A 21,978-nucleotide genomic window follows, 5' to 3' on the forward strand; every position below is an offset into this window, starting at 1 on the left:
AAGTGATTATATCGTGTCCAGAGGTCACACAGGCAACCAGAGCCTCCCAGTAAGGTCCTGTTCTCACTGCATCAAACTGCCAGCCAGATAAAAAACTTTCATTTCCTCGTGCGGAAAGTGAGCCTGAGCAGTGATTTTATACTTGAATATCTTCTTTCAAGCTTTTGTTTCCCTCTTTCTTTTTTCTCCTTTCCTTTTCATATTTCTCTTCTTCTGCTTCTTCTGTTTTCCTGCCTGGGTCTCCCTTCCAGCCCTGTCTCATTTTCTGTTTGAAAAGAATATTCTCCTGTTGTAAAAGTAATCATAATTTTTGAAAAATTGGAACAAAACAGAAAATATGAAAGATAAAATTAAGATGACCAGGGGCTGGCCCCGTGGCATAGCGGTTAAGTGCGTGCGCTCCGCTGCTGGTGGCCCGGGTTCGGATCCCAGGCGCGCACTGATGCACCGCTTGTCAGGCCATGCTGTGGTGGCGTCCCACATAAAGTGGAGTAGGATCAGCATGGATGTTAGCTCAGTGCCAGTCTTCCTCAACAGAAAGAGGAGGCTTGGCATGGATGTTAGCTCAGGGCTGATCTTCCCCACAAAAAAAAAAAGAAATTAATATGACCAGCAGTCCCATTGCCCAGCTCACTTCCTACCTAATAACGGTGGATAGCACTGTTAAAGTTTTAAGTATTTCCTTCAGTCTTTTTTTATTAAGGAAGAAGACTTTGTCTTTTTTCTAATGCATATGTTTTGAATGCAGTTGGAATAGTACTGCATGCCCTTTTTGATGTCCTGAAATTTTTCACTTATGATTATAATCATTTTCTTATTAATATAAGTAGCTGTGTAACATTTTATCTCATGGAAGGACATTTATACTATTTATGATATTTCTATCTTAGGATCAGCATTGAATCCTCCCCGTCTATATCTAGACATTTTTGTAGTTTTTTTTTTAAAAAAAAGGAAGAACAGAGGTTCTTCTGATATGATATTTGAAAACTACAGTGTATACAAAGAAAAGAAAATGAATGAGCCTACCCGTTGTACCTGCACCTTCCCCAGAAATATCTGTTGTTAATATTATACATCTGTTATACGTGTATAACATAATGTTATACATCTTTTTGGTGTTTATTTTTCTAGATTTTAAAAATTCATAACTCATTTTATACTGTTTTGTAGGTTTTATATTTATCTATACATAACCAGCAAATTTATTTTCAGTGCCTTTCCACTCCTAGTCTTGTGTCTGTCTTTCTTTATCCCTCCCCCCAAATCTGACCCCTTTGGATCTCTGTCTCTCTCTCTTTACAAGTGCTCTCTCCACCCTAATGTTTCTGTCTTTCTCTCAAGATTTCTCTAGAATTTATTAATATCTTTATTTTTACTAGGTAACCTTGATGTCCTTCTGATCTTCTTTACATTCCCTCTCAGAATTTTCTCTAGGATCAATACTTCTCATCCATCTTGTTTTCTTCAGTGTTAATCCTGGGGCCGACCCTGTGGCCCAGTGGTTAAGTTTGGTGTGCTCCACTTTAACTGTCTGGGTTCAGTTCTCAGGCATGGACTTATACCACTCGTCAGCAACCATGCTGTGGTGGCGACCCACATACAAAACAGAAGAAGATTGGCACAGATGTTAGCTCAGGGCGAGTTTTCCTCAGGAAAAAAAAAAATTAATCCTATTTAAAGGGAACACATTTGTGGTTTTTTTCCTTCCATGTCACCCTTATTTAATTTCCTTTTTATCTCTTATTTTGTTTATTGAATCAGTAACAGAAGAGTGATTCCCAGTACTAGGGTAATTCACCAATCTAAACTATGTGAAAGATATGTTGCTTTGGTTTCTTAACATAGATAGACTCTGTTAACTGGATTCAAGTGTAACTCCTAGAGACAATATATTTTGACAGTCATAGGTAATTTTAGCTGACTGTTAGTCTCATTGTTCTAAGGGTTGTCATATTCTTGCAGTTTTTGAGTGTTTTAAAATTGCTGTTACCAACTCTAAATGTAATAGTTTTTTTCATACTTGCTACTAATGGACTAAAAGGCAAATTCCCTTGCATTTTGAGGGATTGAAATCTGCAGTCCAGAAATCCTATCAAGTTCTAGCTAGGTGACCAGAAAATAAAACAAAGAGAAACAACCTGTGACTTGGACACTTTGTGGTTTATTGACTCTTCTAATTAGATTTGATTATTATTTTTACCATATGCTCTGACATAATTTTCAAATGTTTATCTTCTGTGTTTCTTCCCCTGTGGTCCGCTCTGCTATGCATTCATGTTAAGATAAACCCATCCTAAAGGAGCCTGTATTCTCTTTCTTTCCAGATTGAGAAACTTTTACATTTATTTTTTTTTATATGCCTGACATGCTTCTCCCAGAGTGGCCTAAGAACTACTGCTCAGTTTTCCTTCCTCAAAAAGTGTTTGAAACATAGTTCTATGTTCCTGATTTTTATACTCAGATAGGGTTGCATCTTACCCCAGTTCCTCAGTGAGCTCATCATAGGGTACGTGTGACATCTCACAGCACAGTGGCCCACTCTCTTGAGAAGAGTTGCCCAGACTTATGCAATAAAGGAAAGCAAAGTATAAGTTACCATTGTAGTCAATCAATAAGAAACAGCCTGAGCTATTGTGATTTAGTTGGAGAAAACACAGCAAGGACCAAACCACTCAACATATTTCTTTACTTATACATATTTTTCTTATGTGGTGAAAGATCTCATTTCCCCCATTTTATTTTTCTTCTCATGAAAGACAGCTAGAAACAGAGCTTTCCCTCTTTACCTTACTGTGTCTGTCTTTTGTCAACTTCACTTCTTTTAAGAATTGTACAGTTATAGACTCAGTGTTGGAAGGAAGGAGGTGGAATTTCAGAAAGTATGAGAGTATTTTATATTTCCAGCCAGGAGAGGAGTGAGTAGTGGTTAAGAGCTTAAACTTGAGGTTCAAATCCTGACTCTGCCATTTACTAGTTTCTTAATTTGTAAGATGAGCATAATAATTTACTCCAAAACAAACATTCAGTTAACTGCTGTTAACAGACTGTTAACTGCTGTTCCCAGTGCCACTTGAATCAGATATCTATAATTGTGATGTTAGCAGTTTTGTGTGTCAGCCGTCACAAATAAATGGTACACTCAGCCCTTCTGTTGACTACCTGGTCCAGGTAGATCCTGTTCACTTAGGGAGACTTTTTTCAAGGAACATGTAGCTTGGGGCTGGCCCCATGGCATAGAAGTTAAGTGTATGCACTCCGCTGCTGGCGGCCAGGGTTCAGATCCTGGGCACACACCGACACACCGCTTGTCAAGCCATGCTGTGGTGGCGTCCCATATAAAGTGGAGGAAGATGGGCACAGATGTTAGCTCGGGGCCAGTCTTCCTCAGCAAAAAAGAAGAGGATTGGCATGGATGTTAGCTCAGGGCTGATCTTCCTCACACACACAAAAAAAGAAAGATGTAGCTTTAGTTAGTATTTCTTTCAAAATCAGCGTATAGACAGGGACAAAGAATGCAAGGTACGATTTGTACTAAGTGTATCTATTGGGGGATAAACTTCAGACAGGCTCTCTTTTGGGAGATGGCAGAAGCATTGGGGGATCTGAAATGAGGGACAGAACATTGTAGAGTCAAGATCACTGTCCCTAATAGGATGTGTGTCCTTGGGTATTAATGAACGGCAACATTTAATGAACACTAATGTGCTAGGCACTGTGCTAAGTGTTTTACAGGGATTATCTCATTTAATACACGTACAACCCTTTGAGATTGTTACCATTATCTCCATTTTAGAGAGGAGGGAACAGAAATAACTTGTCTGAAGTCATATAGCTAGTGAGTGATCTTTTCTGGCAGTCTGACCTTACTTCCCATGCTCTCAATCACTACAATATACTGTGCTCGCAAAAACTACCTTTTATAGAGCGCTCAGTATGGGTCAGGCACTCTGCTAAGTGCTGCTTTTATGTTCGTCATCTAATTTAATCTAACAATTCTGAGAGAAAAAACTGAGCCTCACACAGGTGAGGTAAATCACTTACATCACAGATTCCTTAAGCTTCTCATCTGTAAAGGATAGTGTTTTTCAAACGTTATTGTTCATGACTACAGAAAGAAAAAATTTCTGTGATTCAACCTAGCAAAGTTGCATGCAAATACGCCTGAAACAAATTTTCATGAGGCACTGCAGTAGTACCCCCTTACCTGTGGTTTCGCTTACTGTGGTTTCAATTACCTGTGGTCAGCTGAGGTCTGAAAATATTAAATGGAAAATTCCAGAAATAAATAATTCATAAGTTTTAAATTGCACACTGTCCAGGTCTGTCCTCCCTGGGGTGTGAATCATCCCTTTGTCCATGGTATCCACGCTGTGTACGCTACCTGCTTGTTAGTCATTTAGTAGTCCTTTTAGTTATTAGATCGACTGTTGCAGTATCAACAATGCTTGTGTTCACATAACCCTTACTTTACTTAATAATGGCACCAAAGCACAAAGTAGTGATGCTGGCAATTCAGATATGCTAAAAAGAAGCCATAAAGTGCTTCCTTTAAGTGACAAGGCGAAAGTTCTTGACTTAATAAAGAAAGAAAGAAACCAAAATCGTGTGCTAAGGTTGCTAAGATATATGGTAACTTTTATTACAGTATATTGTTATAATTGTTCTATTATTAGTTATTGTTAATCTCTTACTGTACCTAATTTATAAATTAAACTTTATCATAGGTATGTATGTATAGGAAAAAGCGTAATATATATAGGGTTCAGTACTATCTGTGGTTTCAAGCATCTATTGGGGGTCTTGGAACATATCCCCTGTGGACAAGGGGGCACTACCCACTGTACTTAGCCTTCATGCACTCTGATACTTTCTAATTCTATACAATTAAAAAATAAACGTGATTGTGAACCACTAAATTGATAATTAGCACTTCCTGCTGGGTTGTGACCTTCAGTTTGAAAATGCTCCTTTAGAAACTAAAGATTACTAAGATTCTTCCAGCTTTGATATTCTGTAATCGCTAATCCTAGATCAATCAGAATTACAGAACATATGTATAATCTAACCCTGTGGATGATGCATAATTTCTTATAATATTACTGGCGAATGGATATCTAGTACCTGTTTTAAATATCTCTAATATTCAGTATTTAACACAGTACAGTCCATCTGGAAAATAATAAGACTGAGATATGTAACGTATATATTCGTGTTGTAAGTTGAAGATGTTTTAGAGATAGGTGGGACATAGGTGGTCTATTTGTATATATAAACATCTTGATAATAAAGGCCTTTTACAAAATTTACCAATTGCTACAGGCAAGACTTACTAAAGATGAGAGATAAGATGAGAGATGAAGTTTAGTTAGTGGATTTAAGGGGGAGGAGGAAATCTAATTCAAAGAAAACACTTAAATTTGAGACGTAAAATAATAAGTTTTAAAAACTTATGTTTAGTGAAATCAAATTTTAAGCAAAGTAAGTTTTTATATTTGATCATATGTATACTAAGATTTTCCTTGAGAAATTGGATATTAGATTGCATTTTGATACATAGTAGAAACTCTACTGTTCAGTTTATATAGATTTTTATAGCATTAAGTTATAGCTTAATAAAAATCGTAATAAAAATTTGACTTGCTTGTTAAAATACTCATGGTTTGTAAACATGTTAACTCATGTTTTCACTTTAGGATGCAGTAAAAAACAATATGTTATATCACTCTAATATTAAACTACTTAGAATCTTCATGTTTTTGTTATTTTTTTTAGGTTGGATGGAGTACTGCTCGTGATTATTATACATTTTTATGGTCCCCTATGCCTGAACATTATGTAGAAGGATTAACAGTCAATTGTGTATTAGTATTTCAAGGTAAGAACTGAAAACTGTAGAACTTGGTGAAATTAGATGTTTTATTGCCATTAAAAATGTTGTATCCCATAGTAATGATCTACTTAGGCATGTCCAGCATACTAAAGTTCAATTAATTAGTATCTTAGTTTTTAACAAAAGTCATAAGAATATAAATAGCTAGTGGAGGTCACATGATATTTTATGTAGACATTGAAAAGGTTTTTTGTTTATCTTAACTTTCGTGGAAGAGAGTGGGTTTCTTTCCACATCTTTTCTTTTCATGATTTTTTTTTTCAAATGAGAAAATGATGCTATTACTGATATTAGAGTAATATAACAAATTAGAGGTGAGAAAACTATCCTATATCAAAACTACAAAGATGAGTTAACAGTATCTATAGAGTAGTTATATTAATTCTGTAGGGAAAGTTGCCTATAAGTGGATATAAATGAGTAATATAAAATTTATTCTTAAGTTACCTTGGCATTATATACAGACTTTTAAAAATACTCTTATTTATTTTTTATTTTTATTTTTTTGCTTGAGGAAGATTTGCCCTGAGCTAACATCTGTGCCAGTCTTCCTCCATTTTGTATGTGGGTCGCTGCCACAGTGTGGCTGCTGACAAGTGGTGTAGGTCAGCGCCTGGGAACTGAACCCGGCTGGCTTAAGTGGAACGCGCCGAACTTAACCCCCAGGCCACGGGGCTGGCCCCCAAAATACTCTTATTTAGAAATCTAGCACAGAATTTCCTGCAGAGTGATTTTCGCATTATAATTGTACTGACTTTGAGTTGTATTAAAGAACATTCTTAGTCTTGTTTATGCCGTGGATTCTTTTTGGTCTGGTGAAGCTAATGGACTCTGTCTCAGTATAATATTTTAATAGACATGCATAGAATTGCAAAGGAAACCTATAAGATTATATTGTATGGATGTAACACAGTTTGTTCACCCATTCGTCTATTAAAGATTATCTTGGTTGCTTCCAAGTTTGGCAATTGTGAGTAAAGCTGCTATAAACTTTCATGCGCAAGTTTCTGTGTGGATGTAGGTTTTCGGCTCATTTGGGTAAATACCAAGGAGTGCAATTGCTGGATCATATGGTAAGAGTATGTTTAGTTTTGTGAGAAACCATCAAGCTGTTTTCCGAAGTGGCAGTACCATTTTGCCTTCCCACCAGCAATGAATGAGAGTTCTTATTGCTCTATGTCTTTGTTAGCATTTGGTGTTGTCAGTGTTTTGGATTTTGGTAGTTTATGTTTTTTAAAAAAACTTTTTACTCTGAGGTTTGTATATGTTTGGTGTGAACATCAGTTGGCAATGTGACCACATGGAGCTTGCATATATAAAAAAATTTCCTTATGTACTATGTCAAGAAACAAATATTCAAAGGATAAAATTTGTGTTGTAAAGTAGGCAAAGGTTTAGATCTTCACAGATGTTTTATGGATTAAGAAATGTTACAAATTATATATGTAGTTTATCTTTTAATTCATAGCCTTTTCTTTAGATAATCAAGTGTGTATTTAAGATTTTGTTATTAAGATTTATTAAGATTCTTACAAGTTGTGGGTTTATTTCCAGTCATTTTTAATGTGATTAGTTTTCTTAAATAAGTTAACTTACTGAATTTATTATAGTAACTAATGAATTTATGTATTAGTGACTTAGCAAAAAGTTTAAAATCAGTAAAAGTAGAAAAGCATCTAGTTTATTTCTATTTATACTTTAAAAGCATTTTCATGGGAGCTAAGCATAAACACAGTAAGTTTTACAAGTTTTTGAAGATTGATCATGTTAGTTTTTACTTTGAAATTCAGAAATAAAACTTCTGCCTGCCTAAGACTTGTTTGTTTGTTATGTAAAGAAGTCAAGATAGAGTCATGAAAAACTTAGTCATAGAATATTAATGTTAGGAGGGATTTTAAAGCATAATCCAAATTACTTTGCTCATTTTGTGGATGAGTCGTGAGGATCCTGAAATGCAAAACTCAGAACAATTAACAAAAATATATAATTGTTTTCCTAAATTGGACTCTTATTTGTTTATTGTAATTTGACTGATTGCTAATGTCACAGGCCATAAAATTAGACTCAGAGTTTGGTTTTGACTTTTTTCTATTTTTAATGTTATTAATCTGATGAGAGCTTTTTCTAGACAGCTTTAAATTGCAACTCTGAATAACTACATCTTGTATCTCAAATGGTATTTGAACCATAGTTTTTAGTGGATTATTTTTGTGAGATTTTTTAAAATCACATCTTGAATATCTAGTTTGTAGAATTTCTAATGTCATGATACCAGAGCTGATTAGTCAGACTATGTTTTGTTTTCTGTTTAAACTTTTTAAATAAGTCTAGTGGCCATTTGCAAAGTTACTCAGCAGTGGGTTAATAAACTTAGTAGATACAGGAGGGTGGGGTTTTTAAAAACTTTTAAAAATATACTGCCAGATTTACCTCTATATTACTTTTTTTTAAACTTTATATTTTGAAATAGTTTGACATGTAAAGTTGCAAAAATAGTACACAGAATTTTCATATACCCTTCACCCAGCTTCCCTAACATCTTGCATAACCATAATACATTTTTAAAAACCAGGAGTTTAACATCGGTACAATACTGTTGACTAAAGTACAGACCTTACATTTCACTAGTCTTTCCAGTAGTGTTCTTTTTTCTCTTCCTAGATCCAATCCAAAATCCCATATTGCATTTAGTTGTCATATCTTCTTAGTCTCTTCCAGTCTGTGATAGTTCCTCATTCTGTCCTTGTCTTTCATGACCTTTACATTTTTGAAGACTACTGTTCAGTCTTTTTTCTTTCTTTCTTTCTTTTCTTTTTGGTAGTATGTTCCTCATTTTGGGCTTGTCTGATGTTTTCTCATGATTAGATTGAGGTTATACATTTTCAGGAAGAATACCATAGAAGTGACATTGTATCCTGTTCAGTGCATTGTATCAGGGAGTACTTGATGTCCATGTATCTTTATTACTGGTGGTATTAATCTTGATCACTTGGTTAAGGTGGTGTCTGCTGGATTTCTCCACTGTAAAATCAGTATTTTTCCCTTTGTAATTAATGAATATTATGGGGGAGCTACTTTGAGATTTCTCCTCAGACTTTCACCCACTAATTTTAGTATGTATCAGTGGATCTTGCCTACAACAGTTGTTGCTGTGTTTGCCTAATGATGCTTTTCTATTCTCATTCCTTGTACTTTTATTTGTTGGAATTATTATGTTAGGAATAGTTGTCCTCTTTTCCATGGACTCATGGATATTTATTTTCTTCTGTGGAATAAAGTCTAATACTATCATTTCTTTATTCTTTAAATTGTTATAGCTTTCTTTGGCCATTGGGAGCTCCATCAGGTGAGCTCCTGTGTTTTTTGACATCTCCCCTCCACTCTTCCAATTCTTTTTTGAGGACTTTTTTCTTACTTTCAAGCACCACAAGATGTTCCAGGCTTATCTTGTTTTTTCTCTGCCCCTCCCTCCTGTTTCTAAGGAAAAAGGCCAGCTATTTTTTAGAGTGAAATCAAGTGAAGTAGATATCATAATAATGAGGCTGAAAATTTCAAGATATGAAAGAATAGTAACAGGCATAGTTATTACAGATTTCTGGGTAGATATTAATATCTAAGATAAGGTGAATATATTCATCTTTGTATGTTCGTTTAGCAATCATTGAATGCTTACTTTTTACAAATCATTCTAGGGGATTCCAGAATTTTTATATGTATTATATATCTGCCCTCAGTATTTCTGAGGTCTTGATATACGATATAAAGCATGCATATAATGAATAGTAATGCAAAGTATGCTGTGGAGTTTTTTTTTGTTTGTTTTACTGTAAAAAATACCATGGGAGCTTTGGAGAGAGCAGGTAAAGATTAATTTTGAGCTAAGATAATCCAGCAAAATTTAAAAGAGAGGGTAGCAATTGAGTTGAAGAAAGAAGGAACAAATACTGAACACACATTATTTATTTGTCAGATAGTGGGCTAGATGGTATAAATATGTTATCTATAAATACTTTGGAACTCTGAGATAGATGGTTTCATATCTCTTTTACAGATAAGAAACTGGGGCTCAGGGAGTTTAAGTAAATAATAGTGATAGAGCTGGAATTCCGGAATAAATCTGTGCGGTTCCAAAGCTTATTTTTGTTCTACTGTACTAGTGGACCTCATCTTCTTTTCTGCCTTTACACAATTCACGTGTGCAGCATATTCGTTTTGTTAATATCTCCCTTTTACATGTAATGAATGTCAAATTTGTGGGAAGATTTTTTTAAATGATATATTCCCACCTTCAATCCTCCTAGATTATTATGTTTGTTCTTCCCTTGCTCCTTCTCCAGCCTCTTTCTTATTGAAAACTATATACTTGACTTTCTCAGACAAGTTGGTTTTGCCCTAGTAAAGATAGGGGGAAGGGTATTCTGGGAGTATAAGCTTAGACCTAAGATAAGAAAAATATCGGCATGTTTAGGGAAGAAGGGAGAGTCTAATTTTGGTAGATAATTTGTGAAAGATAGGAGGAAAGACGTATCCTAGGTGCCTAGAACAGGGTCAAGAATGAGAGGAGATGGCAAGTATTGTTAAATTAAATTGAAATAACATTAATCTTATAATCGGAAGTTGAATAATTTTTTGTTTGTTAACTTCCTCTTAGGATATTACCTTCCAAATGATGATGGAGAATTTTATCAGTTCTGTTATGTCACCCATAAGGGTGAAATTCGTGGAGCAAGTACACCTTTCCAGTTTCGAGCTTCTTCTCCAGTTGAAGAGTTGCTTACCATGGAAGATGAAGGAAATTCAGATATGTTGGTGGTGACCACAAAAGCTGGCCTTCTTGAGGTTGGTACCAACAGTGAACTAGTGATTCATAGTTAATTGTAAGAACAGAGCTCATGTTGGTTGGCATTTTAAGAATTTTCAGATTATGCAAGAGTATAACCTGAAAATCAAATGCTTTTTAACTAAAATAATAAACTTAGTGTGTCGGTTTTGAAATACTTAAAAAATCTTTCTTTCACAGTTATGCTGTTGGTTTCACTGTGTCAGGGACTGTCCCTAGGGCCTATCAGTATTTTGTACACAGTAGATGTGCAGTAAATAACTATAGAGAGAATTTAGACCTAAAGCTTTCCTAATGTTCATTTATCCTAACCTTTCTTCTTTAGTGGTGGCCTAATCTGTTGCTTGTAGAATAGTATAGATTTGGAGGGTGAAGCTAGTGGGAAAGTGATGTAAAGCAATAAATCTAACTGTAATTGGATGTGAACTTTATTTCACTATACCATGCTCTATCCCAAATGTGGCAGTAAATCAGGGAAGCATCCCAGTCTCTTAGTTTAGGTTGAGAATTTTTAGAATGATTTCTTTTCCTGTTATCTGACCAAATGAATAAGCCTCGATTAACCATAATTTAAAAAAGAAAAGTGAAAAGTGTCTTACCACTTTTTTTTTATTGAATATTTTGAAGTCATTGCATTGGCTCCAATAGAAATTTACTGGGTAGATGGTCTAATAATGCTTTATATCTTAATTTTTAGTAGTTATTGAAGGAGAAAATAGAACAACATTCTTATTTCAAGATATTTCTCAGTATCTCTACCCTAAACCTAAAAAATTAGAATGTTACATTTGAGTTTCTGTGAAAAACAGCTTCTTTAATTGGTTCAGTATACATTTTTGATTAATTTACATTCATATTAGTCTATGGCAAGGCATTGATTTTTCTTTATAGTCAGGTGGATATTTTTTATATGTAAATATTTTATGCCTTTTATTTCATTTTATTTATCTTCAAAAACTGAGATTAGAGAAAAAAGGCAAGAGGTTATACATATACTAGTTTAAGACAGTCGAAAGAAGATGGTTAGAAGGAACCAATCATTTTTTATTGTGAATTCTTCCATATCTGCCCTTCCCCCTCCAGAAATTCCTCTCTTATCTTAATAAAGAAATGTAACTTTTATAGGGTGACTAAAACATTTTGTGGTGACAACCCTCTGATGATCAAGGTTTTTAGCCTGGTATTTGAATGCTAGTCAAAGATGCTGAAACAAGCCCAGTTCTTAAGAAGAATGCAGTTAGCATTTATATTGCAGCATTTTGAATACTTGTTAGACCACCCTGATTTCAGGGCCTCCAATAGAAAAACAACGGGCATTTTGGCATCAACATCTCTCTCTTTTGTGCTCCTTCTCTAAGTAAATTGGGACATTGCACAATTTATTTCACTTCTTCCTACTCATAAAAAATACTTTGTAAAGAAAATTTAAATTGCTATCTCTTAGGTAGATATTTCTGAGATAAAATATTTTTATATTCTGACCAGTTTTTTGACAAGTCTTTTAAATTTCCTCATTCATCAAAATCTTTAATGATTTTATCTAAAACTGCACAAAATTAGTACAAATGTGAGATATCTGGGGGCACTGTTGACATTAAAAGTGATTAATGAGACATAATCCTTCAATGTATGAGCCTTGCTTGGATCCTTGATTTTTAAAAAAAGATATTTTGGGATAGTGGGGGATATTTAACTACAGACTGTGGATTGGATGTTATGAAATTATTATTAATTTTCTTAGCTATGGTAATGGTAGTGGTTGAATAGGAGACTGTCCTTATTAGGAGGTACTTGCTCTGAGTTCTCAGGGGTGAAATGTCTGCAGTTTTGCTTCAAATATTTAGCAAAAAAAAAAATTACATAAATAAACTTAAGTATGTAATGGCAGATAAAGTAAACATGGCAAAATATTAATAATTAGTGAATTTAGGTGATGGATGTATAGGTGTTCATTGTACAATTTTAACTATTTTGTTTGCTTGAAAGATTTCAAAATTCTAAATTGGGGAGACTTGTATACATTTTTATTTAATTTGAATTCCTTTTAAAAATTCTACTTAAGATTCAGTAAACTTTTCAGCAAGTATGTGCCAATTAAATGAGTCACTGGGAAAAAGTGATTCTTTTATAATGTTTCTAATTGCACTATGTCAAGATGTGTTTTCATTTTTAAGCTACCAGAAAGCTTAGAGCCAAAAATGATTTTTTAAAAGATAGATAAGGTATAAAATAAGTTCAATGAATAAATAAACTTTTCTCTTTTGAGGGTATTTAGTCCTGTCATTTTCATTTGGTCTGATGCAAGAGGTAGCAGCATTTTAAAAGTTTTCAATTCTTTAACTTTCATCAGAGTTTAATCAGTTTGATTCCATGACTTTGGAAAACTGACTTGGGTATACGGGGGAAAACATTTTAGCTAAATGTATGATGCTTCCTCTGTGAAGTCTTCCCTCTGAGTCTCTTTCTTTCCCTGTTAGAATCAAAGATTTCTTGTTGTAAGAGAAATATTAACCATTTTATTTACTACCATTTTAGGTCCCTTAATTTAGCAATTTTTTAGAATATTGGAGTTTAGATTTTCCTGAACTGAGTAACTATTAGTGTCCCCACAAGAATGAATTATATTGTTAATGTATTGTTACAGTCTGTGTTTTGTCCTAAAATTTGTATTTACTTATAAAGTTTTAGTTTAGCGAAATAGCAGCCATTATATATGTAGAAACTGTTATTCCTTAGTGCCTTATTTAAAGAACTAAAACTTTTAAAAGTAATCCCATAGATGAAGGCCTTATATAATACATAAGGAAGTTCTTAATAGATTCAAAGATTTCCCGGAGGTTTGCATTCAAGAAGAGGTACACATTTTCTTCCTGATCATTATTCAATAAAAGCCCAGAATTCAGTCACTTATGAAACCTAATATGCCTTATTTTTAGTACTGATTTGAAAAGTGATTAGCAGGCAACTTCATAATAAAATTAATTTTATACTTTCTTTTAAATGTTTTCTTCTTTGCCCAACCGAAAGATGGTTTAAATTTATGATTCATGAATTTTTCTAATTGAAGGCTAAAAGAGGCTGATTGATATGAAGTAGAAAGTTTGTAAAAGTTCTTTCTGTGAATTGATTCACTGTTTTTTTGAAATGGAAACCTGAATTTGTAACGTATTTTAGGATTATAAAAAAACTATGAATTTTTTGTTTACAGTTGAAAATTGAGAAAATCATGAAAGAAAAAGAAGAACTGTTAAAGTTAATTGCCGTTCTGGAAAAAGAAACAACACAACTTCGAGAACAAGTTGAAAGAATGGAAAGAGAACTTAACCATGAGAAAGAAAGATGTGAACAACTGCAAGCAGAGCAAAAGGTTAGTTGTGTCTTAATGTAACTAATTGGGGATGATAATGTATTTCCTGAAACCCACTTTTTTCAAGAACTGAGCCAATTCAAGTGAGTGAAAAACGTGTTGAAAAAAATATAAATTTAGGTATTTATACAAGAATAGGTCAGTTCCTATCAACTTTCTGCTACAGCTTCTTTTATGTTGTAAATGGTTAAAATACTTTTAGATTTTTGGTACCAGGCTTGATGAGGTAGTCCCTGACAACTGTTTCTAGATGCCTTATATCTAGTAGATGTAAATTGTAAATTGTAGAATATTTGATTGATTTTGGGGGGAGGAGTTGGAGGTACAATTAGGAATAATAAGCACTGAATAAAGAGAAAATAAAGTAGCTAAAATTACTTATTGAAAAAGCAGAATTCAGTGAAATAAGATACAGTATTAGACAAAATTTTGAAATCCTTTTTTAAAATTTATTTTTTATTGAGGTGACATTGGTTTATAACATATAAATTTCAGGTGTACATAATTATATTTCTATTTCTGTGTAGACTATATCATGTTGAAATCTTTGATGTGAGAAATGCTGTAAATTATCCTAAAAAATACCCAATTGGCACCATTATGAGTTAAGAAAAAGAGAAGTATAAAATAGTGTGGCCTCACTAGAGATACAAGTAGATTTAAGTTAGTAGGCAAAAACAGTGGAGGAAAAAAAGCAATCACCTAGTCATTGATTTGTTTTAAAATATTCACAAGAAAAGTAGTTTGTTAGTTTCAACAAACTTACAGAGATTATGAGTATACATATCACAACTTTACTTATAACTAGTTGGACATGCTTATATGTTACAGGATTGACCTATTATTCTCTAAGGATGAGATGGATCTGTTCCATTATTTTTTTGTTCAACATGGCCTAGAGTAGTTGCTTAATAGTTGTTAGTTGAACTGTTAGTGCAGTGATTTTCAGCAATTTTTATATTCCAGTGGAGTGGTTGTATATTGCACACCTGAGCAGAGATGATACACAAAGATGGCTTAAATTCTGAAAAGATTTCTATTGCATTGTTCTATTTGAGGATTACTCTTTTGAGTTAGAGGATAAAGTAATATCTAGCAGTGTGTACAATTGTAAATCTTTTTATAAACATCAATAAAGTCTTCTGTCTTTATTACCATTAGCCTTTTTTTTTGGTAAGAAAGATCAGCCCTGAGCTAACATCCATGCCAATCCTCCTCTTTTTGCTGAGGAAGACTGGCCCTGAGCTAACATCCGTGCTGATCTTCCTCCATTTTATGTGAGATGCCGCCACAGCGTGGCCTGACAAGCGGTGTGTCGGTGTGTGCCTGGGATCTGAACCTGGGCCGCCAGCAGCGGAGCGTGCGCACTTAACCGCTACGCCACGGGGCGGCCCCACCATTATACTTTTTAGTTTAAAATATACAGTTATTCCCCCAATTTTACTCTTGGGGAATGCTTGGAATCCTGTAGTAGCAGTATCCTGCAGTAGGAGCAGGATATTCTTTTTGGTTAAGGAACTACATTTTTTATTTGAACTTTTTAAGTAAGTATACCAAATATTAAAATATGATACAATCTTATCGTATGTGCCTACCTTGATTATTAGGACATTTAGCTAAAATTTTTAGTCAATTGTTATAACTCCCTTGCTATTTTGTATAGTTATTACTCTTTTTTCCCTCTATTCTTTACACATTTCTCTCATTCTTTGTACCTGGATCTGGCAGTTTTTCAAAATGGAGTGCCAATCTTTTTTCTTTCACTTTATTGCAAGCCAGACCGGTGGAGGTGAGATACAATATGATTCATGAAAACAGCCCGTTACAGCATGTACTTAGCCTGTGAGATCAAGAGTACCCCTAAATGTGGCCTTTGAGGTTTTGACTCTAATCATCTTGAAATCCAAGGGAAGAGTGGATGATTGGGAGAATAGGAGTTATGGAATGATAGGCCTTCAGTTGTGTGAAATTACTCATGTACATCAGGTTATGCCTCTGGTCTCGTTGAGTATTAGCTGAGATTTAAAACAGTTTCAGGTTCTCTCTGCTGTCCAGGTGACAAGGGGTTAAGCACTACAGATAAAACTAAAGCTTATTCTGACAGTCTTTATGCTGAGAAAGTGGTAGATTGAGGGGATTAATGAAGCAAAATTTGTAGGAGATTGTGGCTGTGGTACCCAGAAAAGGTCTTTAGCAGAAGTTTTTATGGCAAATCATAAATCTTGATGTTAGCCACTAATCTTGGAGAGGACTTCTTCTCTGCTGCCATTCTTGCATTGGGATATACTCTCTGGGAAGATGAAGTATGTGGAAGTGATTTTTTTAATGATACTCTATACTATAGAAAAAAAGGACCTGGAATGGTGTTTGTTAGATAGTAAATTCTCACTGAATGTAAGTAGCTATTATTGTTTTACTAGTTTTCATAATGATGAACGAGAGAATCATGAAGGGAGAACTAAAATATGAATAGTATCATAAGAGGAATGGAAATTCATAGCATTTCTCCCAGATTCTAAAAGTAATACTTGTATAATGTAAAAAAAAATTCTTAGTTGTGTGTTGGCAGTTGCCTATTTCTGGGGATAAAATGATGTACTTGTCAGGAGACAGTTTTTCTTTGTTACTAGTCACAGGGCTTCTAGTTTTTTATGAATTTGCTTTTTACTTCCAAAATTCAGTCTCCATGTTAATCAGGCAGGCCTGCTGGGTAGCTAGAACAGCTCAGGAACTTTCAAACTTGTCTTAGTTGGGTGGCTTATAAAATCCATGATGTTTCTTGGTATTTGTTTTAAATCCATTTCATGGTGTGAATTCTAAAAAAAAAAAAAAAAAATCTTAATATAGTAGTTCTAAAGTTCTACTCTTTGAGGTACTGAGTATATAAACTGCTGAATATCTGAAGGACTATTATGATGTATCACCTGCAGTTTCAATTAAAATTTTATAATGGACAGTATACTAGGAACGATTGGTAGAGATTTTCAGTTTCTTCATGATAGAAGAAATTTATTGCATTTTCAGTGTTTTGTAAAATAATATGATTAGCTTATTATCCATTCAATACTTGACAAATACTAAGACAATTAAATGTTTATAATAATTAAATGTTTATAAATAAAATCTTTCATCTTTTATAAACATTGACTTTTCTCATTGTAAAATGCCACCAGAGAGAACGCTCTTATTTTGTAACTTAAAAGAATTGGATATGTTAAAGTTATCAAAACAGATTGGTTAAAGTGCTGCATATAATTATATTTAAGGTTATTTTGTGTGATTTGCTGCTTGAAGGAATAAAGTAGGATTATAAAGTAGATTAAAACTGAAACCAAATAATGTTTATAAATGGAGAACTATGAATTACATATTGCATTTCCCCTAGATTATTTTAATGTGATATGTATATTCTTGTACACCCTAGGTTTAAAAAATAACTCTGTTTTCATTATTAAGGATAATTTTTACATTCATTGCTAGTTCAACTTGAAATAAGTATGGAGTTTTCTCCTCTGTAAAAGGCAAATTAATAAAAATAACTCATGTAATAATGTAAGCCAAGTGCTGTTCTGAGTGTTTTTACATATGTTAACTCAGTCGTATGAAGTAGGCACTGTTATCTGCATTTTATGGAGGTAGCACAGAGAGGTTACTTAACCTGCCTATGACTGAACAGTTTGTAAGTGGGAAAGCTGGCAGTCTGGCTGCAGCCACTGCTCTTAATCACACTCTATACTTCTACCTCTGAGGGCCAAAGATGAGAGCTTGCCTAATTGATCTTTTTTAAAAACGGCTTTATTGAGATGTAACTAGCTTTATTGAGATGTAATTTACATACCAGAAAATTCACCACTTTAAAGCATACAATTCCATGATTTTTATTATATTTACAAAATGGTGCATCCATTACCGTAACCTAATTTTAGAACATTTTCATCTCTCCTAAAAGAAAAGAAACCTTGTACCTATTTTTGGTCATTCTGCATTTCCCTCCCCTCCTAGTCCACTAATCTAAATATCTGTCTGTATGGATTTGCGTATTTTGGACATTGCATACGAATGGAAATGTGTATCCTTTTGTGACTGGCTTCTTTCACTTACAGTGTTTTCAGTGTTCATCCATGTTGTAGTATGTATCAGTACTTCATTCCTTTTATTGTCAAATAATATTCCATTGTATTGATTAGTCTTTTTTTACCCCAACTTTACCTTTATTAGACTTATGTAAAAATTAGCAGTTTGTGTGTATATTCATTGTGTTCTTGTTTTTGTTTTGTTGGAGTGCTAGATACATATTTCATTGTTTGTTTTGTTTTGTTGGAGTGCTAGATACATATTTGAAAATCAGAAGATTGAAAATTGAGGCTCAGGGAACCAGTGATATTGAATCTTGTTTTTCAAATAGGACTAAAATAGGCTGTGACTCTGTTAAGTTTTTTGGTTTAGTTTATAATTTTTTGGATCCTAAACTATGAGTTTTTCCATAAAATAAATTATATTCTTATCTTGAATGTTGATAATGTTAAGATGTACTTCAAGGCATTTTTAAACTAAATTCTTTTTGAGGATACTAAAACAATATTGCTTAAATGATATAAGGAACTTGTTATGAACTGTTGTATATATTCATATTGTTTTGGTTCTTAAGTTTCACAAACTAGGTAGGGTACTTTGAGACATTACCAGGCATTTGGGAGTTATCACAGGTATAGGAGTGAAGGAACATGAAAGATCTCTCATTATGGTGGCTCTGGCTAGTGTGGACCTCTTCGACTATCTTTATATTTTTGGCTTTCTCTTCTCTAAAGCTTTATTTATCATTACATTGGATACCTGGTTTTGGAAAGAGGTAGTTTAAGACATTTAAACTGCTTAATATATGGAATTGCCCCAATTGCTTATGTATCTCTCATAGGTGAAATTCCCGAAAATCAATTTTGAAGTTATGATATTATTGAATTTCTAATTCTCTTTTACTGATTGTCGTTGAGAAAAAAAGACACAAAGCCTTAATTTAAATGTTTAGCGGGGCGATGGCTATAACTTATGTGTATATAGCAATAAATTTCTTTAGAGCCAATTACTTTCATTTTGTATCTGATTTGCTGAGTAATACTTTCAGGAAATTCATAATATTTTGTTTCTAAAATATATTTATATATACTTTGAACGAGCTCATAATCTTTGTATAGATTAATACTGAAGAGTAAGATGAAGCATTTTTTATAGTTTGTTTCATATGACTTGTATCACTGAGTATTTTCCATTCTGTTTCTTTTTTTGTCAGCTTTAAATTGAGGTATAATTGGCAGATAAAATTGTAAGATATTTCAAGTGTACATTGTGGTGATTTGATATATGTATACATTGTGAAAGGATTCCTCCCAGCTAGTTAATAAACACATCCATCAATTCACATATTTATCTCTCTTTTTTGTGAGAACATTTAAATTCCACTCTCTTAACAAATTTCAATTATACAATACAGTGTTATTAACTGTAGTCACCATGTTATACATTAGATCCTCAGACCTTATTCATCTTATAGCTGAAACTTTGTACCCTTTTACCAACCTCTCCTTATTTCCCCCACTCCTTAGCCCCTGGCAACCGCTTTTCTACACTCTATTTCCGTGAGTTTGACTTTTTATTTAGATTCCACATATAAGTGATACCATGCAGTATTTGTCTTTTTCTGTCTGGCTTATTTCACTTAGCACAATGCCCTCAAGGACTATCCATATTGTTGCAAATGGCAGGATTTCCTTCTTTCTCATGGCTGAATAATATTGCATTGTATATATTGTACCATGTCTTCTTTATCCATTCATCCGGTGACAGACACTTAGATTGTTTCCATATCTTAATTGTTGTAAATAATGCTGCAGTGAACATGGAAGTACAGATATCTCTTCTACATCCTGTTTTCATTTCCTTTGGATTTATACCCAAAAGTGGGATTGCTGGGTCATATGGTAGTTCTATTTTTAATTTTTTGAGCAGCCTCCATATTATTTTTCATAGTGCCTGCACCAATTTGCATTCTCACCAACAGCGTTCAGGGGTTTCCTTTTCTCCACATCTTGCCACCTCTTGGTTATCTCTTGTTTTTTTGATGATGGCCATTCTAACAGGTGTGAGGTGATGTCTCATTGTGGTTTTGATTTGTATTTCCCTGATGATTAGTGATGTTGAACACCTTTTCATGGACCTGTTGGCCATTTGTATGTCATCTTTGGAAAAATGTCTATTCAGTTCTCTGCCCAGTTTTTAACTGAATTTTTTTCTTTTGCTACTGAGTTGTGTGAATTCTTTGTGTATAATTTTGGATATTAACCCCTTAATCAGTTATTTGATTTGCAAATATTTTCTCCCATTCTGGAGGTTGCTTTTTCATTTTGTTGATGGTTTCCTTTGCTGTCCAGAAGCTTTTTAGTTTGATGTAGTCCCACTTGTTTATTTTTGCTTTTGGTGTCAAATCCAAAAAATCATTGCCAAGGCCAGTGTCAAGGAGCTTATTTACCCCTTTATGTTTACTTCTAGGAGTTTTATAGTTTCAAGTCTTAAATTTGTCTTTAATCCATTTCGAGTTGATTTTTGTGTATGGTATAAGGTAGTGGTTCAATTTCATTTTTTTGCGTGTGGCTGTCCAGTTTTCCCAACACCATTTATTGAAGAGATTATCCTTCCCTCGTATATTCTTGGCTCCTTTGTCGTAAATTAATTGACCATATACGTATGAGTTTATTTCTGGGCTCTATTCTGTTCCATTTGTCTATGTGTAACTTATGTTACATATGCACGTGTAATATAGATCATTATAACAGAACACACACAAACCATTTGATTTCATTAAAATAAAAGACAACTTAATATAAATAAAATTATGCTATCCTAAATTTTTTATTCTTATTCCCTGCCTCTTTAAAAATGTACATGAAACCCCATGTTAACAGTTACTTGTCCGTGGAATGTATACATGCTTAGGAAATCTTTTAGGGGCCAGCCCCATGGCTTAGCGGTTAAGTGCTCACGCTCTGCTACTGGTGGCCCAAGTTCGGATCCCGGGCGTGCAGCAACGCACTGCTTGTTGGGCCATGCTGAGGTTGCGTCCCACATAGAGCAACTAGAAGGATGTGCAACTATGAAGTACAACCATCTACTGGGGCTTTGGGGAGAAAAGGGGGGGGGGAGGAGTAAGACTGGCAATAGATGTTAGCTCAGGGCCAGTCTTCCTCAGCAAAAAGAGGAGGATTGGCATGGATGTTAGCTCAGGGCTGATCTTCCCCATCAAAAAAAAAAAAAAAGGTAATCATTTAGATACTAGATATATTTGTAGCCTTTCCTCCCTCTCCTCTACTTCAACCAAAATATTTAATCCTTTGGATCTGGTATTTTCTTATAAATAGAATTTAAGTATATTTGCTCATAGAAGATTTTTTTACAATTAGTTAGTAGAAGTAGCCCTCATTACATTTTATTGTATTTAAACTTTGCTCTCTTGGAATATGAACAATAGTTATTCTTCATGGAAATTTTCTTAGTGAATTTCTTGCTTTTGTTGTTGTTTGAATAAAAGTATAAAGTTTTCTCAAGATAAATTTGAAGTTTATTACTGAAGAGGTTATATGAATATTTGACCTTTAAAGATGTTTAAATTCAGAAATGTAAAATAAATTGAAATAAATATGCTGAAGTAATGATTTCTATCAGGTTAGTTTATAAAAACAAAACGCCAAACTGCAACTTAGATTGTTTTTATGGGGGCAATGCTAATGAAACAGTAATTGCCTAATTATTATGGTTATTATTTATTTATTTTTCCTTTTAGCCCATTATTTTAATGCCATGAAGACAGTTATTGTGCATTGTTGTCCT

General features: G+C 33.8%; 2 protein-coding genes across 6 annotated transcripts in view; one reads left to right on the forward strand and one right to left on the reverse strand.

Moving 5' to 3' along the window:
- The window catches only part of TAX1BP1 (Tax1 binding protein 1), a 77,275-nt gene that overhangs the window by 10,968 nt on the left and 44,329 nt on the right, over positions 1-21,978 (forward strand). For all 5 annotated transcript variants that reach the window (XM_087429114.1, XM_087429108.1, XM_087429109.1 and 2 more), the window contains exons 3-5: positions 5,776-5,878; positions 10,545-10,732; positions 13,942-14,100. In XM_087429114.1, coding sequence (XP_087285240.1) covers positions 5,776-5,878; positions 10,545-10,732; positions 13,942-14,100 — 450 coding nt within the window. The remainder of the gene's footprint in view (positions 1-5,775; positions 5,879-10,544; positions 10,733-13,941; positions 14,101-21,978) is intronic.
- JAZF1 (JAZF zinc finger 1) overlaps positions 16,606-21,978 on the reverse strand; it is a 374,269-nt gene continuing 368,896 nt past the window's right edge. Inside the window, exon 5 of the mRNA XM_087429126.1 lies at positions 16,606-16,916. Coding sequence (XP_087285252.1) covers positions 16,815-16,916 — 102 coding nt within the window. The 3' untranslated portion in view covers positions 16,606-16,814. The remainder of the gene's footprint in view (positions 16,917-21,978) is intronic.

Source organism: Ceratotherium simum, chromosome 1 (genome assembly GCF_057802395.1).
Source record: "Ceratotherium simum simum isolate JZ-2026a chromosome 1, ASM5780239v1, whole genome shotgun sequence".
Lineage (NCBI taxonomy): Eukaryota > Metazoa > Chordata > Mammalia > Perissodactyla > Rhinocerotidae > Ceratotherium > Ceratotherium simum.